The 19,405-nt window shown below is 42.8% G+C and overlaps 2 protein-coding genes across 4 annotated transcripts in view; one reads left to right on the top strand and one right to left on the bottom strand.

The window, feature by feature from the left end:
* Positions 1-10,991, bottom strand: part of mnat1 (MNAT1 component of CDK activating kinase) — a 48,230-nt gene extending 37,239 nt beyond the window's left edge. The window contains exons 1-3 of the mRNA XM_080512380.1: positions 10,857-10,991; positions 1,673-1,825; positions 1,214-1,287 (exon numbers count right to left, since the gene is read on the bottom strand). Of these exons, the coding sequence (XP_080368506.1) occupies positions 1,214-1,287; positions 1,673-1,825; positions 10,857-10,945 (316 nt within the window). The 5' untranslated portion in view covers positions 10,946-10,991. The remainder of the gene's footprint in view (positions 1-1,213; positions 1,288-1,672; positions 1,826-10,856) is intronic.
* Positions 10,992-12,325: 1,334 nt separating this feature from the next.
* six4a (SIX homeobox 4a) lies at positions 12,326-19,024 on the top strand. 3 transcript variants are annotated; one of them, XM_080512995.1, is made up of 3 exons: positions 12,326-13,195; positions 14,759-15,453; positions 16,430-19,024. In XM_080512995.1, the coding sequence occupies exons 1-3, from the start codon at positions 12,462-12,464 to the stop codon at positions 17,044-17,046; spliced, it is 2,046 nt and encodes a 681-aa protein (XP_080369121.1). In that variant the 5' UTR covers positions 12,326-12,461; the 3' UTR covers positions 17,047-19,024. The 3 variants fall into 3 exon arrangements, with proteins under 3 accessions (XP_080369121.1, XP_080369122.1, XP_080369123.1); XM_080512996.1 differs by having other exon boundaries at positions 16,527-16,658; XM_080512997.1 differs by having other exon boundaries at positions 14,759-15,395; positions 16,430-16,516.
* The last annotated feature ends 381 nt before the right edge of the window (positions 19,025-19,405 follow it).

The raw sequence follows: 19,405 nt of genomic DNA, 5'->3' as shown, positions 1-19,405 counted from the left end.
AATAACTTCCACTTAACAATACCAGAAACACTGCAGAGGTCTGACGAGGGGGGGGGGGTCTCCGGACAAGCCGTCCACATACGGCACCCTCAGCGGACAACGCGTCCACGAATGACATTTAAAAGTTTTTGGGAGAAAATAAATCCTGTACAATGTAGTTTTACATATTATTTCTAATTGATATTTTATCTGTTTCATATGTCTAGTATATGTGCATATATATTTAGTATGGTATCATATGGCTTTTTATTCTCGCAAAGAATGGTCTTAGCACACGTGACTCCTCCACCACCGAAACTTCAGCACTGCACGTTTCACCTCGATAATGACTGTATCAGTTATATTTCAAACATGTTTATCAAGTAATGTCACTACTGAGTGAGCCCTCCAGCTTGTTAACATGTCAGAAGGTCGTCTTACGTGATGCACCTAAATGCATCACTCAAAGCCGTCAGCTACAAAGCAGCGTTATCCCATTCTGACATCGAGACACTACAATGCCTTCACACCGTTATAAAGACACAGTCTTGAGCTCGATGACAAAAGATCTCCATGTGTAATCCCACAGTGTGTTAAAAAACAGTGTTTAAAGCCAGTACTATCTTTCCTGGCGTAATGATATTGTTATGTGCACTGCATTTGAGTCACATGTAAGCTGCTGGTCCAATAGGAGAGCTCAAAACTTCCAAGATGGTGGCGACCGCGATAGAGCTTCAGAGGAGGAAAACGTGACAAAAGCCATCAAAAATATGCTATATAGCACTTATATCAATAGAGCTGAAAAGACATGTAACATTGCTACGGTATGAGCCCCGCAGCATCCGACACGTTAACAAGCACCTGAACGCATCACTCAAAGCCATCATCTATGAAGCGGCATTTTAGGGCTTATTATTGTGTCAAATATACTGATATATCTTGTGTTTTTGTGTCAAATACACTTAATAATCCTTCCAAATGTGACAAATATACTTTTAAATCCAATCCTTCAAATCAATAATGCTGAAACATATTGTTGTGGACGAGTTGTCCGGAACCGCGTGGACAAGTTGTCCGGTATTGCAGTTTTGTGGACGAGTTGTCTGAGCACCAGTCCACGGTGGGATGATGTGCAAACATCAACAGAGATAGTTTCCAATCCCAGCCTCTGGCTGGCCCTCATGCCTGTAAACCCCCCAGAGTTCATCTCAGCATAACATTTGCAAGCTCATACCGATGTCCTCCACTTGTTCCAGGTAATCGTTATATTCTCTCAGGCTGGGGAAGTCAAAGTCTCTCTTGTTGTAACTGCAGAGGAAGAAGAGAAATGATGATGCAAATAGTAAAACCCAATGAGAGCAAATATTCACCGACATTAATAGCTTCCATTAAATCAACCATTTTATGATAACCATGTCTGCATGCTGGCGAACAGACTCGCATTAGATAGTCAATTAAGGGGCTATTAAAGAAATGATAAGAGAGAGCGGAAGAGGGCGGGGAGGGGCTGAGGAGTAAAAATCTGGCAGAGAAAGAGCCTTCCAGTTTGAGCCCCCCCGGGAAAACTCATTGTCTACAAAACAAACAGCATAATGAGAAAGACAAAGGTAGCTTAAGAAGTGGTAGGAGACATTGGATGACACTTAAACACACAGAGCCGCACCCAGCACCCTCGCCGGTCGCCCTCACTCACATCTTCAGGACCCGCTTGCGGATCTCCACCTCCTTGTCTATGGTGGGGTCCTCGAAGAGCTGCACACGGAAGTTGTTCTTCCTCAGGGGCGTGTCACACTGCACACAGTTCCCTGAGCCACGCACGAACAGCATCTCCACGCAGTTCTCACATCTGAGCAGGGAAGCAGACAGCAGAGACATCAGGAGGGAGCTGAGCTGGGTGTTTCCAGAGGTGACCCTCCTCAATGTGGCTGCTAAAACACTATTTTCGTCAGAGAAAAGCCAAATTGTGTTTTTTTTTTCCAAGTGTCTGTAAGCCATCATCAGATGCAAAGGGTGATAATGGGGTGCATGATAATTTCCTCTGAGTGCTCGAAGATGGCCGGGATTATGATTGGAATGTCGATTAGGCTGCTTCCCACTCTCAAACAAGAGGAAATTAGTCCGACAGTGGAGTGTCTGTCTGCACTGGAAAAACATTTACATTATTGTTATTTCAACAGACCTGTCATTCTGCTGCGTTGCATAATATGATAAAAACCAGCTCAGTAACTCACAGTGCAGTCTATCATTAGGGGACCAAGTGTTATGCAGTGTGGAATTTTTTTTTAAAAGGCACAAAAATGGACAACTGCAGCATTTTGCACAATTGTATACTTCAGTATGTTAAGTTAATTCGGCATCTGTGATCAAGGCTTCTATTCAAATTTAGCTAGAAAAAAAGCAACAGCATGTTCACAAACTATTGAAGTTTTTTTCTCTTCCTGGCAGAAAATGTCATCATTATTCCTGATATAGTACCTAAATGAAAGAAGGCCTTATTATGAAGAGGTTTTGACCACATTTTTACGTAGCATTGAAAGCCAGGCCGTTCCTGATCAAAGTATTCACTATAAATCTGCTTAATGATACAACTACTATCCAAGATAAAATATGTAGCTGTTCAGCAGTCATGATGACTTTTTCAGGTGGCCTTTCATATGCACAACTATGAATCACCAGCTCTTGTCAATAAAGAGCACGTCTCTCCAACTATGACCCGTTATGAACAAAAACGAAGCACTCAATGTGCAGTCATGGCAAGCGCCATGGCAACTAATCAGCAGACCTACATGAGGGCACAATCCCTTGAGTTGAGCCATCAATCACACCTTCATGCAGGTAGGCGTTTACCCATCACTCACACTCCGGTGAGGAGTGGATGCCGAAGACAATGGGAGTGCTCCTTTATCTCCCCTGATGAGGAGGAGCGCCTGGATAAACGTTTGCTCAGTCCGCTCTTTTAATTAAGTCTCTGTGGAGCTTTATTTCCACAGGAATCCACCTTCCTGCTTGTGACAAACTTTACAAAACTTGACATCTGGTTTCCAAATGGCACTGTCTGCTTGTGAGTGTTGACAGTTTTCATAATAAAATACAGCAAAGCGGAGGGGAAAAAGACAGATATTTCACCAAGAGTCATTGATGGTGTGGTTGAGTCATTTCTTTCCAGAAGTCAAGGACTGAGCTGGAGACACAGCTGCCAGGACTGAAGCAGCCTGGGAATGGAGCATATTAGAATGACCCTGTGCGATGATTCACTTCATCAGCAGGATTCAAAGCAAAAGAAAAGCAGTTTAAGGTGAAACTGCAGCGGTCGGGGGTTTGTTTGTTTACACCTAGCGTCTGAGATCAGGGTAAAACAAGCCAAACCTGCCAAGTGTGACAGCTCTCACAGCTTTACAACAAATACATGGCACGCTGTAAGTCTGTCTGTTCAGGCTTGCAAAAAAAGAAAGCTGAATGAAGGGCGGAAACATCTGCGTTGTCCAGTTGGTGCTTCAGAGCACGAGGAGCCCCTGGAAGAGGCAGATGTTCGCCATGGCCTCAGGCTAAAGGAGATCTATAGGCCTTGCCATATGGAGGTAGATGGAAGGATTCAGCTTGTTTCCACAGGCCCACAAAGAGCCTATTCATCAACACGGGGCGAAGATTGGGGTGTAGCTTGCCCCCTGCCCCATAAATGGACCAGACAACAGAACTCTCAAAAGGGGAAATCCTGTGTAACTCTTGAGCAAAGTGGTGACCGTCTAAAAGGAGGGAGGAGACGATCAGTCAATTGGCTGTCTGCCTTCTGAAGCTTGATCTCTCTCAGCTTCAGCTTCCAGACTGTGTGCCTCTTGTCCTTTTTAATCAAAGAGGGGATCCACAACTCACTGCCAATGCCACGCTACTTTACTGCAGACACAGATCACACCTTTAAGAGATCTGACAGATCTCCAGCTGCTTAGCATCTCCGTGTCCCAAGGCTGTTGTGGCTGCCTCAATGCTCCCAGCTCCTCCCTCGCTCACCTGTACCACTTGGAGCTCCAGGCTGATATCTCTTCCATCTGCAGCTGTCAGCAGCTCAGAGAAGGGGGTGGTAAGAGGAAGGTAAACAGGGTCCTGGCTCAGCAAAGAGACTGCCACCTCCACCCATCGTGTCCCAGTGACATTGCCAGCATCTTTTCCCTGTCCAATAAAAAAATTCACTGTGGACAAGAGTTTAAGTATTGTACAGCTCTGTCTCAGCTTCTATCACAATAAGATCTTCTCGGGATAGTTCCTGGATAAATTTGGAGTAGTTAGAGGCCAGCTGTGAATAGGGATGGGTATCGTTAGGATTTTTATGAATCCAATTCCGGTTCCACTTATTGATTCCGGTTCCTAATGAGTCCTTACTTCTATTCCAAAATAGTGAAAAAATAGGTCAATTGTTTATTTAACAAAAGTAACTTTATGCCTTTATGTTAGAAGAAACTGAACAAAATAAACAAAAATTAAATCCTGTCTGAGCAGCATTAGTGCTAAAATACTAAAGTGCATTGTATTCCCAGCAAAACAGCAAATAAACATCAATAAATAAAGTATATAACAGCTGCTTACAATCAGTAGATATCCCTGAGAAATAAACAAATAAAAATTATCGATTTTATGGGTACCCATAAAAAAATATTTTTTATGGCTACCCAGTAATTGCCGTTTTTGAGTCGGTTCCTACATGGAACCGAATTTCGGTACCCAACCCTAGCTGTAAATGACATTTAGCTCTGTTATGACTCTCTGTGACCGAAAATATCTGCACCTGTCAGAAAATTATTGCCCCAACATATGACCGCTTAGGTGGGCAATCATTGTCCTGATGGGGCCATGAGACAAAATAGGACTGGAGGGCCAAACAATAAGACGAATTCACCGGTATAAGGGGAAGGAAGTCTTCCAGCACATACAACCAGATCCAGTAGATCTGATTCATGCATAGAGAATTAATAAGTCCTACTAATATTAGCAAAACAATGACATCACTTCATAAAGCCATTCGGTTTGCATGCTTCTGACAGATGACCACTCCCTGTATTTCTCAAACACGTTTTATCTGATGACAATGAATTCTGATTGTAATTGCTGAACAACCTCTTTTTCACAAACTAAGTACACAGCTGCAACTTGGGATTCACTAACTAAGTCTGTTAACTAGAATCTGCATCAATCTTTCTTTTTAAGCAATATTTTGCTGACTGCTCACTGTAGACAAAGCAGTAAAATGTTGATATGATTTACTTTAAATAAACCAAAAAATAAGGATATAATGCATTTTCATTTAACGTTAACAGTGTTCCTTCTCTTTTCAGACCCAATTTTAACCAGAAGCATCTGCACCATGATTGTTAATCCTATTTGTTTTATTCTTAATCACATGTAGGGCTGCAACAACGAATCGATAAAATTGATTACATTTGATTATTAAAGGTGTTGGCAATGAATTTCATTATCGATTTGTTTTGTCGCACGATTTATGCGCCACTCGCCATGTTGCGGAGCTGTTTACATCACCTTCGGAGCTTTGTCAATGCTGGCTGACTGAAATAAAAGTTTTTTTAAAAAGTGTCAACCTACGGAGCGAGGCAGAGGCAGAGCGGAGGCGGTACAATAGAACCTGTGAACAGCGGACCCAGTAACAGCGACACCCTGTACTGAACGACACGTCACTGTGCACCGACACATATTTAACACAACTTAATGAGGACAACCTGCCTAAAAAGGACAACGGACAGGTTTTCCTGGCAAATGTCAAGCTGAGCGACACTAAAACAGCTAAAATACTGATTATTGGATTATTCAGACGTTGTGGTATCAAGAGATTAGTTTTGAGATGTGAATTATCACTGCCTCCTGCAGCGCAGTGCTGCTCTGTGAAGCTCCTCTCTGTTAGTTTGACGTTCCCTTAAGAGCAGAGAACATCAGGCCCGTGGACCAAAACCCACCAAGAGGCTCCGGTCTGGTCCCACCAAGCAAGGAGCTTATAGAGGATTCATACTAGTTTTATTTTGACATTTCATTGTATTTTGCACCAGAATGTTTGATTAAAATTTAGACATTAAAATATAGACATTTCATTCCATACACTGTGACCACAACAAAGAAAAACTTTGAAGTGTAAATTTAAAGGTTATTATAGCAATATTTTACCAGTCTGGTCACTCAGGATGAAACTGGACTGTATGTGGTCCCTGAAGTACATTACATCTTATTTAATCTTGCATACATCTTATATACATGTGTATATATGCATTTATATTGTATATATGCATTTATATTGTATAGATACATGTATATTGTATACATCTTTGTTCAGTTCAGTTATTTGCTTTTAAACAATCAGAACATATTTGATGTTTGGTTCATTCAATATCAACAGGGTCCTACAATTTGAAATGTTTTTTCTTTAACTGATTCATCGATTAATCAAAAAATAAATAAATCAATTAATCGATTATTAAAATAATCGTTAGTTGCAGCCCTAATCACATGCATGTCGACTGTGTGGTTTCCACCACAAGCGTTTCAGAAGTGGAATAGTTTGTTGACATTATTGTTTAGATTTTTAATCGTTATTGTGAGTTCTTCTGACTTTTGGAGGGTTTTCTCAGGCCAAACTGTATTATTGAAATAATGAGGTGAATTAAGATCCGCTGCCAAGTAAAAGAGGTGCAGTGTATCAGCTTTCCTCGTATTGTCCATGCATGTCTTGTACCACCAGAGCTATTGCCATTAAAAAAGCTATGAGCAAATGGAGAAGTCTTAAAACACATTGAATGAGTCTTTTATTCCAATACTGTATGACTAAATTCTTTCTTTTGCAGGCGTCCATTCTGACTGTCCATTTAATTTGTGGAAGCACCAAGAAGAAAAATGAAGCCAGTTGTCACTGCTGCACTAATAGACACCCCCTCAAACTATTTCTGAACACGATCTCAACCTTAAAAAACAATGTATAACTGTCACTTGTATCTAATGAGGTGTGTCTGTCCTGTCAGCCTCTCTGTCCACCATACCAACTCCACCGTCTGTCAAAACCACAACTGTTTTGTTCTGCCTATGTCCAGTGTCAAATGCCAAAGGACACTGAGCCCAGTGTCATTGTGCAAAGGTAATAAATAACGCACATCAAATGCCCCTGGTGACAGGGATACAAAATGTGCTGTGCTGGGGTTTAAATTTAGATGCATGGAGAAGCTTGATAATGCAATGCACCGCTGAAGGCTGAAGGCCCAGAATGGAACGGCTCTCCGCCGGGCCCAGGAAGAGACGAGCTTATCAACTTATTGAAATGAATGAAGCAGAACAGACAGTCCAACCAGACTCAGCTAACTGTCCATTTTACCCTAAGTACAAAAAAAGGTCCTCTGTTGTCTCGCTAAGCCTTCAAAATATTTATTCACATAATGAAACCAAGACTGTGTCAGAGGAAAACCGGTATACAATCACTCCACTGCTGCAATGCACAGTCACATAAATGCAACCATTCACATTTTAACCTGTACCAAATGACATGTAGAAACACTAAGAAGATAACGCAGTCTGATTCACTTCACTTATTTAAGCTTCAAAGGTTTCAGAGTCAAAGTTACTGGAAGAGTCTGAATCCACGCTGCTGGGACAATGCTCAATGCTAACCTCCAACGTGCTGTAGGGAGCAAAGAGTCTCCAACTTCAGCAGACTTTCAAATCTGATAGAGTTGTTTAAAAATGTAACTAGTCTTCAAATGGATTCTAATGGACACTATATTTTTGGGGATAGTTCTTAAAACAGACAACAATCAACAATCGCGAATAACATGCTCCGGTCGAGCTACCGAAGCTACTGACACTAGCCAGAGGACGAGCGGGAGCATAGCCCTACATAACTCAGAGTTATATGAAGTCTATAAGCAAGACTCTAATTCTAAATTTCTATGTGCTCAATGTCTTCTTCTGCATTATTGGTGTGTTCACAACTGAGGGTTAGGGTTAGTCACAGCGCCCCTAAAGGCCTGGCAGATGTATTACATGCTGTTTTGGCTTGTGTGGACGAAGCCTGAAAGCAACATAACTTTCTTATTAGCAAACAGTTTTCTATTTAAGTTAAATACTTTTTTGAATGCGTTAATGCAGATTAATTCATCATTGTGAATAATCTGATTTGAAACTTTTAACGGCATTAACCCGTCCGCAGTGCAAAATGAAAGTACGTGTCCACAGGATCTGTCAATGCTGGGCGTGTTCTGACCAGGAGCTGCCCAGAGCTCATTTGCATAAACTTTATATAAATGAAGCTGAGTGGAGGTCCAACACATTGCGAAACCTTCGTAAAACGTCATAACTAGCTGTAGTGGAACTAAAACGAGGACTGTACAGTGCACTTCTCGCCTCAAATGTTTTCAGAAATACTTTTTGATAAAGTGTTTTGGTGAAGTAAGAGGATGTTTGTGGGCGAGCTGCCATGATGGCTTAGTTTGAACTCCCAGAGCAGACAGACTTGAGTGACGCGTCTCCTCTCGAATAATGTCAATAAGTTAGGTTGCCTCAGTAGCTTCTGAAAACGGAGTAACAGGAACACACAATTGTAGATAAAGCTTTGTTTTGAAAAAGAGAGAAGTTTTTGTTAACATAAACTGTTAAATGTTTTTAATAAATACGTTGAGTCTGAATATAGTCCCTTCTGTCTTCAGTCTGTTTGCTCATGCAAAATTAAACTCCATTAATATAGATTAAAAAAGAATGATATTTAATTGTTATTAATCAAAATCCCTGTCACAGATTGGTGACCTGTCCAGGGTCTATCCTGCCCTCACCCACAGTACACTGGGCTCGGATGGATGGATGGATGGATGGATGGAAGATTTAAATTAATCCACAGTAACCCTGTGATTAATATGATAACTTTTAATAGTTTGACAGCACTAGTTTATTATATAGTGTCTTTCTTGGTAAGCATGTGTAAGCATGAGACTCCAATCTCCTTTTTTGGGTCAATAGAAGTTAAAGATGTTGACTTGTCTGCATAAAAACTTTGAATGTATATAAGTATCTTTCCCTCTCGGATTTTTTTCTATAACATCTTTTTTTTTTTTGCTAACTTTTGCTGAAGAAAGTTGTTGAATACACCAAATGGGAAATCAGTAAGTGTGAAATTGAAAGACACTTTGTAGCTGCAGCACAGGCCTCCATATCCTTCAGCCAGACTCACTGCAAACAAAAAGCCAAACAACAACTGTGATGGAAACACTATTATGGTTTGAGACTACAGCAGTTTTCAAGTGGTGCATAAATTCAGCGTTGCACTGACTCCGAAGAAGAAGTCCAAGGTGACCCCGGCGAGGACGTCGCTCCAAATTGCTTCATTGCAGAATCATTTTAATTTTCTGTGTGTAACTCTGCGTTCAGATGCAAGTGCTGAATTATGAGCTGGCTGACCTGATGACAAAGCACGACCACTTCCTGACAGTACGGTCAATAAACAGACAGGGTCGAAAAGATGCACTCATCAAGCTTGCAAAGGCACAGAATAGTACTCATGGACAATGTGTTCCTCCATTTGAACAGGGTGAACATAAAGAGGATTCGTAACCAAGAGTAAGAAATACAGCACAAAAATCAGGTGATATAAACTGTAATCTGCTTTGCCACATTGTGTCAACCTTGCGGTAGTCATTTGTTCAAATTATGTCAACCATTTTATCACATTGTTATCCATCATTTGTAGTGAACTATAGACATACTGGTGGATAAAGAGGTTCACGTGCGAAGAAGACACAAAATCAAACTCAAAGCTTCATATTTTTGTATGCTTTTCAATGTAAGTAAAAGATCTGAAATTAATATTATATTATGTAGTAACTGACGAGACTAGTTTCCTTGTTTCTTCTTTTAAGTTGTTCATTGTTCTATTGAAAAGTTCACAAATTGCATTAAAGACAATTTTGATGTTGAAATTTTACAACTAATAATAGTATTATATTACATAAAGTCATAGACAGCTTCTTTGAAAAGAGAAATAATCATCAAGCTTTGCAATGAAAAGCCATATGAAGACATTTACAAATGTTAATAACAATGAGTGGTTGAAATAATAGAGAAACTCCTTCATGTACAGTCGTATAAATTGTTATCACTTTTTAGTCCGTCTCTTCTCTATATGAGTCCTTGTTTAGGTTCTCCATTTATATGTGGCATTCATAAAAACGTTTTATGCACTCTTCTGTGTTTATGACCTTTTTTCAAGTAAATACAGAAAATCTGTTAGGACACCCATTAATAGTTATACTTGGCAAGTTTTAAAGGTTATAAATGCAATACAAACTTAATTTAAGATAAATACAGGTCCACCAAAAGTAAAGTAAACTGTAAAGGATGTCTTGGGTGTTTGATGGCGTTTTGTCGCGTTTGAAACGAAAAACTGTGTTTTGGATGTTTTTGTTAAATTTGCTTATCTCTGCTGCGTGCATGATCATGTTTAATGTTTTTTTTAGGTTTGAGTTGAAAACGTTGCTGTGTTTTGTAGTTGTGTTGGATTGAGTTTTTCGGTTTTGAGGTTGTGTATGTTTAGGTTGAACTACTTTCTCTTTGGTGCGTTTATAATCATGTTGACTTCAGTTTTATTGGGTGCTCATGTGAAAATGTGCTTGGGTTTTGGATGTTTTGGTTTAATTCGTTTCTCTTTTCTGTGTTCATGACCATGTTTGCTGGAGTTTTATGGGTTTTCCGGTGAAAACGAGTCTGTTGTGTATGTTTTGGTTGCACTAGCTGCTCTCTGCTGTGATTTTTTTAAATCATGTTTGGTGGACTTTTATGGGTTTCATGCGAAAACGTGTCTGTGTTGTGGTTGCACAAGCTTCTGTCTGCAGTCTGATGTAAATACTCACAGTGTGTGTCCGCACACGTTCACCATCAGCTTCAGGGACGGGTTCCTGTATTTGGTGGTTTTACATCTCGGACATCCCTGGTCGTCCATTTTTGATGTCCTTTCCAGGCAAAGTTTCAAACTTCAAGAGGAAAATATCAATTACCGGCGGCTCTGCTATCTGCGGTCCGCTAACACGCTTAAACGCTTGCGTCGCACAGAATGCGCTCCGACTAGGAAATGTACCCGAACAAAGGTTCCGAGCTGGTCAGACTGGTGTAGCGCGAGCCAGGTGTCCGCGGGGAGGTTGAGGTTAAAAACTGAGTCATGTTTCATACAAAGACGGAGTGCGTCAAATAGCTGTTTCTGATTATAGGCTCCCGCTGCAGTCACATATATTCCACAATCAAAAACCCAATTATAGCAAAAATCAATCCTGACGTTCCCCGCGGCTGCTGACGTCATCACGTCGCTGGATAAATGCGCATCTGTTTGGAGAAGATAATTCATCTCATATACTTTTATATTTATGTCTGAATTTATTTAGTTTTATTACATTATAACGTATTATAAGGAGAATTTAAAATAGAGAAGTATTTATCAAATAGTTTCTTTTTAAACCTACCGTGTAATTACATATGTCCACACTGGTATATTCTGAGTTATGATTCTGTTTTTCCTTTTGACTTGAATTATTCGATCAAATAAAAATATTTATGTATAATCTCCAGTAAATAAATGACGTCAGTGAGAATATAATTGTGAATATAATTTAATTAGCACTGAAACATCATAAGACCTTAAACATGTTCTTTCGGGAGACTGTGTCATTTAGCAGTTGAACTACAGGTCACTATCAGTTGGAACTTCAATTCGACCTTATTGTTTTTGTTTGTTGTGACTGCACCAGGACTTTGAGACAAATATTCTAATCGTTGTCACGTATTAAGGACTAATATTCGAACATTGTCCCACATAAAATAAAGTTTTTAAGCGATGTGAATGACACTGACAGTTTAAACTGAGTCTGTACTCTCCACAAATACGCTTCTGCATTTAAAGGGTCATTAAGTGGAACAATGAATCCCACAAATGGAGTTTGAGCCGTTTGCTTAATGTTTTGTTCGGTACTTTAAAGCTCATTTATCACGGAGGCAATGATTCAAGATTGTTTTTTTTCCGTTAAGATTTCTAATCTTGAAATGAGAGTAAAAATGTCGTTATGACTTCAGTCAAAGGAGCTTGTGACAATACAGACAACAAGAAGATCCCGTTCCCACGATCCTAACAGCGCTCACCTTGCACAGGTGAGCTGCGGGAATAAACTATGGGCCTGCTGAAGTGAAATGACTGGCAGCTGGAAACCAAACATTGGCGTCTGGATCGCGCTCGCTCCTCCCTGATGGGGCCCTCGGCGGCCAATAGCGTGGCTCTCCTGTAGATAGACCCCAGAGTGTCTCCCTCCAGCTCCAGTCCCAGCAGAGTAAAAGTCACGTTGGAAGGAAAAGGGGGAGAGAGATATCTACTTACAGCTGCTGTCAGATATCCGATCGCACTTGCATGGCGAGGAGGTAACCTGATCGAGCTGGGAGGAGTGACTTTACCAGGGAAGGCTCAAACAAAAAAAATGTCTTCTTCTTCTGCCGGAGAAGTGACAACAGCGAATGACATCAAGAGGGAAAATGTGAAGGAGGTGGATACGCGGGAGTGCATCAAGCTTGTGGCGCTGGACGCGGCGGAGTTGTCCATGGAGCGCGCGACTCCAAGCGCCGACGCAGTGCGCACGGAGCTGCTGGTGAGCGCCGCTTCCTCCCTGGCTTTCTCCCCGGAGCAAGTGGCGTGTGTCTGCGAGGCTCTACAGCAGGGAGGCAATGTGGACCGGCTGGCCAGGTTCCTGTGGTCCCTGCCACAGAGCGACCTGCTCCGCGGCAACGAGAGCATCCTGAAAGCCCAGGCGCTCGTCGCCTTCCACCAGGCGCGGTACCAGGAGCTGTACAGTATTCTGGAGAACCACAGCTTTAGTCCGTCCAACCACACCTTCCTGCAGGACCTGTGGTACAAGGCCCGGTACACCGAGGCGGAGAAAGCGCGAGGTAGACCCCTGGGCGCCGTGGACAAGTACCGGATCCGGAGAAAGTATCCTCTTCCCAGGACTATCTGGGACGGCGAGGAGACTGTTTATTGTTTCAAGGAGAGGTCGCGAAACGCGCTGAAGGATCTGTATAATCAGAATAGGTACCCATCTCCAGCCGAGAAGAGAAACCTCGCCAAGATAACAGGACTCTCCTTGACCCAGGTCAGCAACTGGTTCAAAAACAGGAGGCAGAGAGACAGAAATCCGTCTGAAGCCCAGTCAAAAAGGTGAGACGACACAATGAACACCAAGTAACTTTGAACTTAAATGTGCTTTGTTAAAGTAATGTTAAATTAAAATGTCTGCGTAAAAGCTTAATAAAATCGCAACATGCAGTCAAGCTTTTTTTAAGTTTAAAATATGAGGACAGTGTTTTTTTATTGTTAATAATATTATAGAACAATTCAAACTCAATTCAATGACTAAAACACTCTGAGTAATTTATAATCCCCGTCGCGCTCAAGTCTGAGACTTGACATTGTGAATGTTAACTTTAGATAATTAATACCAAAAAAAGAACTGCGTAAAAGGTTTGAAGCACGCTTTTAATGTTTTGAAATATGAAGCTGTTGCCTTTCAGATCCGGTTTCAAGTGTGTTGCTGCCGTGAGGCTCGAAATACACAAGCAGCAGAATAACTTTACCACTGATAAAAGTGATGAAATGATCCAATAAGTCACCTTCAGTTTCTTTAATTTATTCCTATTTATTGGCAGTGTGAATGTGTGTGTGCGCGTATACACGTGCGTGCCCCCCCCCCCCATGCCCAGCACATAAATCATTTTGACGATCACTCTTTCGCTCGCTCTCTCTCTCGGAGCAAAAAGGAACTGGGTGCTTCCAGCAGCTCTTGCGCTTCACTTCATAATCCTCCACACAAACACAAAGTGTTGACTATCCTTTCATGTTTCGCTCTGTGTGAACAAAGACGACGCACACCTGGTGGAGGTGACCCCCCCCCCCTCTCTCTCTCTCTCTCTCTCTCTCTCTCTCTCTCTCTCTAATTCACCCGCAGTCAGGCATGCGCACACACTTCAACCTCATATTTGGGATCATACATTTAATAGATGTTGAACAATGCTTAATATGCTGTAGCCAGCGGATTACATGAAGAAGAAAAAAATAATAGTGTCTTCGTATTTTCTTCCAAGTGGAGTGTTGTGTGGGTGCGTGTGTGTGTCTGGGGGGGGGGGGGGGGGGGCATGCAGCTGTTCTGATCAGTCTTTAAACTAAAGTTTATAAAACATAAAACACTCCAGCCTATATCTGCTGCATCCACATTGATTTCGATACATTTTGATTCCACCACTGAAGGATAAGGTTTAAATTGAACATTAAGCAGAAAACTAAATAGACTGAGCCCTTTGTTGTGTCACACCACTGGTGCTGGCATTTTGTCACGCCTCAATTTATTGCGCCAAATGGTTGCATGGTTGTTGCTTGGCCGTTGTCAGAGCAGCTCTCCATGAGGTAAGAGGGCTCCACATTCACAAACACAGGCTGCTCTTCAAAGCCAGGCAGTAACAGCAACAAATGTGACTGTCTGCCTTGGGTTATAGGCAACATGTGGATAGACCCAGAGTTAATGTCACTGCACAAGTTTATACTTACTAATTGTAATGATGTTTAGACATGTGGGATTATTTTTCAAAGGCATAAATAAACTGGAGAAATAATGTCTTTGCAGAGGGAATGTACTGATTCCAGTTTGGCTTAAAGTTTATAACATCAACATTTTTTTTTTTTTTTTTTTTTGCTTTGTGATACATTTGCCATTTTTCTGATTTACAGTGAATCTGATGGCAATCACAGCACAGAGGATGAGTCGAGTAAAGGACAAGAGGAGTTGTCTCCTCGCCCTCTCTCTAATTCCTCAGATGGGGTTATCAGCCATGGGACCCTCCCCATTCAAACGGGGCCCCTGGACAGTGGGGTGGTCATCCAACAGATAGGGGACATCAAGATGCCCCCTGGCTCCAACAGTGGTGGCCTCTACAATGGAAATCTAATGAGCAGTAACACATCCACTGTGTTTCACAACGGTGGATCATCTTACCTCCACTCGCCTGGAAACATCCTCTTCAATGGGTTGAATCTGGGCATCCAGCCGCTGGCCTTCAACCCCCTGCGGTCGTCTGGAGGGGTGCTGCTGGGCGGCACCGGGGTGGACATGCAGATGCAGGCAGGGCAGGAAAAAGGACTGGGCAGCGCTGAGGAGTCCACGTTGCAGTACGCCTCCTACTCCGGCTGTGTGAATGGGGCAGAGGTGAAGATGGAGGAGGCTCACACCATGGCGGCCCAGAACGGAGGCTCCTCTGTGCTGACGTTCAGCTCGCCGACAAGCACTCTGCAACTGGGGGGCTACAGCCTGGTCCAGGTACCGAGCGGAGTCTCAGACAGCGATGGCAGCTCATTACTCAACAGCGATGTAGGTCTTCCTCCTCTACAGCTCTCTTCTGCCTCCTCTTCCTCAACAATTACACAAGGTTGGTTCAGGGGCTGGTTTTAGTGTTTGCCAATGTTCATTTTTATATTTTGATCAATACCTCTCTCGTCTGATTGAAGGGGATCGTGGTGATGCAGGTATTGTCATACTTACACAAGTTGAAGCTTTCACTGAAATATTCCAGTACATATTCATATTTTGTTTTTAAAATGCACTGCAGACTCCAAAACCATCAAATTACTCAAATAGAATTCATTCCATGTGAAAAGAGTCTGATCTGACTTTAATCTCCTGAGGTTGTGTATTCAGCTGAAGTCGTCATTGTTTGGTAACTCTGCACTTGATAACAGGTCAGTGTTACCCTTTGCCCTCCTTAAATGTTGTAGAGCATTGCTCCATGTCCCTGGTGGTTTGTCAACAGGTCTCAACCATGCCTGCCCAATATATCTTAGCTGCTTTATTGGCTTGTCTGTGTTTAGGCTCTTGCCCAAGGGGCTGCTACACATAACACAGAGCAGAAGAAATAGAAAAAGGAAAGGGACACACTTGCATGCAACCGGGCACATGCACACAGATGGTGGTCTTTTTAAAACCCCAGAGATGAATAAAAACAAGTTCTGAAGTCACCATCACTCATCATCATTACACTCTTGATCGCCGGTGCGGGGAAGGGAAGTGTGTTTCAATCAGAGTCCATGAACTGCACTAGCAAGGAATGAGTCCATACACCACTTACTTTGACATAAAGCAGAGAATCTACACCAGGATGAATATTAAAGAGGGGGGGGTCAGAAAATTGCAGCTTGCTGTTGAGTCCTGGCAGGCTGATGCGTTTGTTCTCAGGGGCACTGTGAGGTTGGGCTTAAGGAGCACAAAGTGTGGGAGACACAAAACAGCGATTCTGGGGCTGAGGCCCGCTAGATAGAAGTGAAACACTGAAGTGGGAATGGAATCTACTGTAGGCAAAGTGGAGGGGGACATGCTGTATGTATTGATCTATTATCGTATCGCCGCAGGTACCATGGCTCTGAACAATGTAGCAGTGAGCGCCTCCAGTGACGACTCATTCCAGCAGCAGCAGGACAAACTCACCATGACATCTCTGCACCACAGCACCGTGCTCTACAGCATGAGCGCCACCAGCCAGCCCTCCATCAAGAAGGAGCCTCTGGAGGGAGGCATTTACTCCTCGTACCACCACGGGCTCCACCTGGACCCCAGCGGTCAGATCAGCTACACCACCCCCAGCTCAGAGGAGATCTCCTCTAGCCAAGGCCCTGCCTCCACCACTGATGTCACCACCATCGCCTCATCCAGCCCCGAGCCGGAGGTCTACACCACCCTCACTGTCAGCACGCCGCTGATGGCTCAAACTGACGCTAGCAACCACCACCTCCAGCCTGCAGAGTACCTTGGGGGCCACGAGGTCAGAGGGGCCCCGCCCTCGCACTTGCTGGGCCCCGGCATGAACAGCAACTACATGAACCTTTCAGAGAACAAGGTGGACGGTTCGGGCTCGGCAGGCATGAATGAAATGGTGCGGGCGATGTGCGGGGAGATGGAGGCGGCGGAAGGGAAGGAGCTAGCGAAATTACAGACAGTGCAGATGGATGAGGACATGGCTGACCTTTAACCTCCAACATCCCCACTCGCAGAAGCACTCGTGTTTGCCCGAACAGTCAGAACATTTTACTTTTGTGTGCGTGTGTTTTTGTTAAAACATTAATTTCCTTTATATGTTAAATTATTTGTGTTCATTGAGTTTTACGATGCACTCGAGTGGGAGGGCAGCCTCGTGGGTGGGCTGTATCAGTTTATCTTACAAAGTTCTTCAAAAAGCCTGTGACACATTTTGAAAGCCCCGTTTGTCAGGCGAAACACTTTGACTGTTTTGTGCAAACAGAAGAAGTTTCTCTGTGTGTACGGGCCATGTATAAATGTGCATTTTTATAGACAACACCTGCTACTTCCTGTTGAGTGGATTTGATCTGCAGAAGCAGGTGCTGGAATGCCTCCAGTCATGTGACAAGGATGTTCCTCCAAAACTAAATGCGTCATCTGGGTCAAACCAAAAAGGTCATTCAGTGGGGGGAGAGAGGGAGAAAGAGAGAGAGCGAGCCTCCATGGAAGTGGTCGGCTAAGGAGCAACAGCTTTACCGAAGGACTGCACACACAAACAGAGAATAGGTCATTAAACACAGAAAGCTGCTGATTTAAGGGAAAAAAAGTGTCCTTCAGAAAGCACTTTAAAATCTCTTAAATGCCTCTCAAGTCCCTGCTTCTGTGCTTTATATTATACCAAATGGATTAGTGGGAATTGTAAAGGAGAAGAGTTGAAGTCGAATGTGCCTTTCTGCTACTTAAAATCCACGACGGCATTGGCCTGTTTTCGGGCATTTGCACTACCACAACGACGTTACAATGGACACGTTTCAAACAACCTTTACGTTGGAGGTGTTTGTCATGTGTGACATACCTCAGTGAACGCACACTATCTCAGCAATGACTCCTGTTTCAAGTCTCATCATCAAGCCATGAGACCCACACGAGAGTGACGACGGAAAGGTCGCACATGTTCATCATATGTTGTTTATAAGGCGGCAACTCATAGTATGTTAACTAGATGTGACAATGCTGTACTATATCATGTTTTATTTTGATGTGTCTCTCTCCAAGTCTGTGATCAGCAGTGATATTTTTCTAAAGATTCAGATGCAGACATGTCAGAACTAAGAGGACAAATCATTTTTATATGTTTCCACCAGTCACATGGAAGGGAATGGCGATCATTTCTCTCTGCATGGCATTGTAATGTTTTGGTCACTAGTGCCTTTTGCCTTTGTTTTGTGGATAACACAGAAAGTTGTAGCTCTTGTTTTGGTGTGCAGGCAGCAACGTAGCAGCTTGTGAAATTTACCACTACCGCCATCAGAGGCACACTTGTTGGGTGTCAGTTGAGGGGAAAGACAAGAGAGTGTGGAGCTCATTTGTCAAGCGTGTCCTGAGTGTTTCACAACAGCAGCATGAGCTCTCGCCGTCATACATGATAATGACAGATCATTTCAACCTCACGGCCAACGGTCACAACGGATACACATTTATTGGTGCAACGCGAGACATCACACTCCTGCACCAGTCAAGTTTTTCAAGTCAGGATTCATGACACGATCAATTTTAGTGGGCATTTCAGTGAAAGTATCCTCAGTGCTTTAATGTCAGAAACCAAAAATGAGTTGTGGGCAAATAAAGTAATGGTCTTTTTTGTTTTTGTTGTTGTTTTGTTTTTTTAAATCTTAGTTTGAATTATTTGTTTGTTATCTAAAATTATGTGAATGTATTTTTCTAAATCTCCATACTGCAATAAAAGTTTATATTTATAAAAACATAAAACATACATTTCTAGTTCTTTATGGCAAATTTAGCTTCATTATTACAGATGTGATGGACTGATCTGTTTTCAAGATTTCAGTGACACAATTATCACGTGTCCCCCCATCGTGTCATCTTTTAAGAGCCAAGGTAGTCAAAACTGGGAGGATGGGGGGTGCTGGCATGGTGTAATCCAGCAATCCCGGTGCAGCTCTCTGCGAACCTGCAGTGATCGTTTGCACATGCCTGGCAGCCTGGAGTTCATTAGGCCTCCTTTTCTCATCTCAGGCCCTGTAATTCAAATAAACAGCAATGAGATTTCCAGAGGTAAAGCTCCTTTTGGGTGGGGGGTCTCCAGCTCCCCACAGTTCGCTCCAAACCAATGGCCTTTTCCCTGAGTAGAGGCCAAATTGCATGCGCGCGCGCACACACACACACACACACACACACACACACAGACTTCAACATGTGGAAGAATGAATCTGAGGCGCTGTCACTCACAGATTCTGCTTCTATCCAGAAAAGAGCCTCAACTCTTCTCACGGCTTGAGGGGATTCTCCGTGAATTCATGAATTTCCTCTCGGCCCGTGTTCCCTCAGTGGGAATCTGATCAAAACAGCAC

The sequence above is a fragment of the Blennius ocellaris genome (assembly GCF_963422515.1).
Source record: "Blennius ocellaris genome assembly, chromosome: 17".
In the NCBI taxonomy this organism is placed as follows: domain Eukaryota; kingdom Metazoa; phylum Chordata; class Actinopteri; order Blenniiformes; family Blenniidae; genus Blennius; species Blennius ocellaris.
This window is presented reverse-complemented; position numbering and strand designations above follow the sequence as displayed.

Excerpts from the sequence above, each read along its gene's own strand:
- six4a (XM_080512995.1), top strand. The coding sequence starts at position 12,462 with ATGTCTTCTTCTTCTGCCGGAGAAGTGACAACAGCGAATGACATCAAG. Across the intron at positions 13,196-14,758 it reads TCTGAAGCCCAGTCAAAAAG|TGAATCTGATGGCAATCACA; the intron begins GTGAGACGACAC and ends TCTGATTTACAG. Across the intron at positions 15,454-16,429 it reads TTCCTCAACAATTACACAAG|GTACCATGGCTCTGAACAAT; the intron begins GTTGGTTCAGGG and ends GTATCGCCGCAG.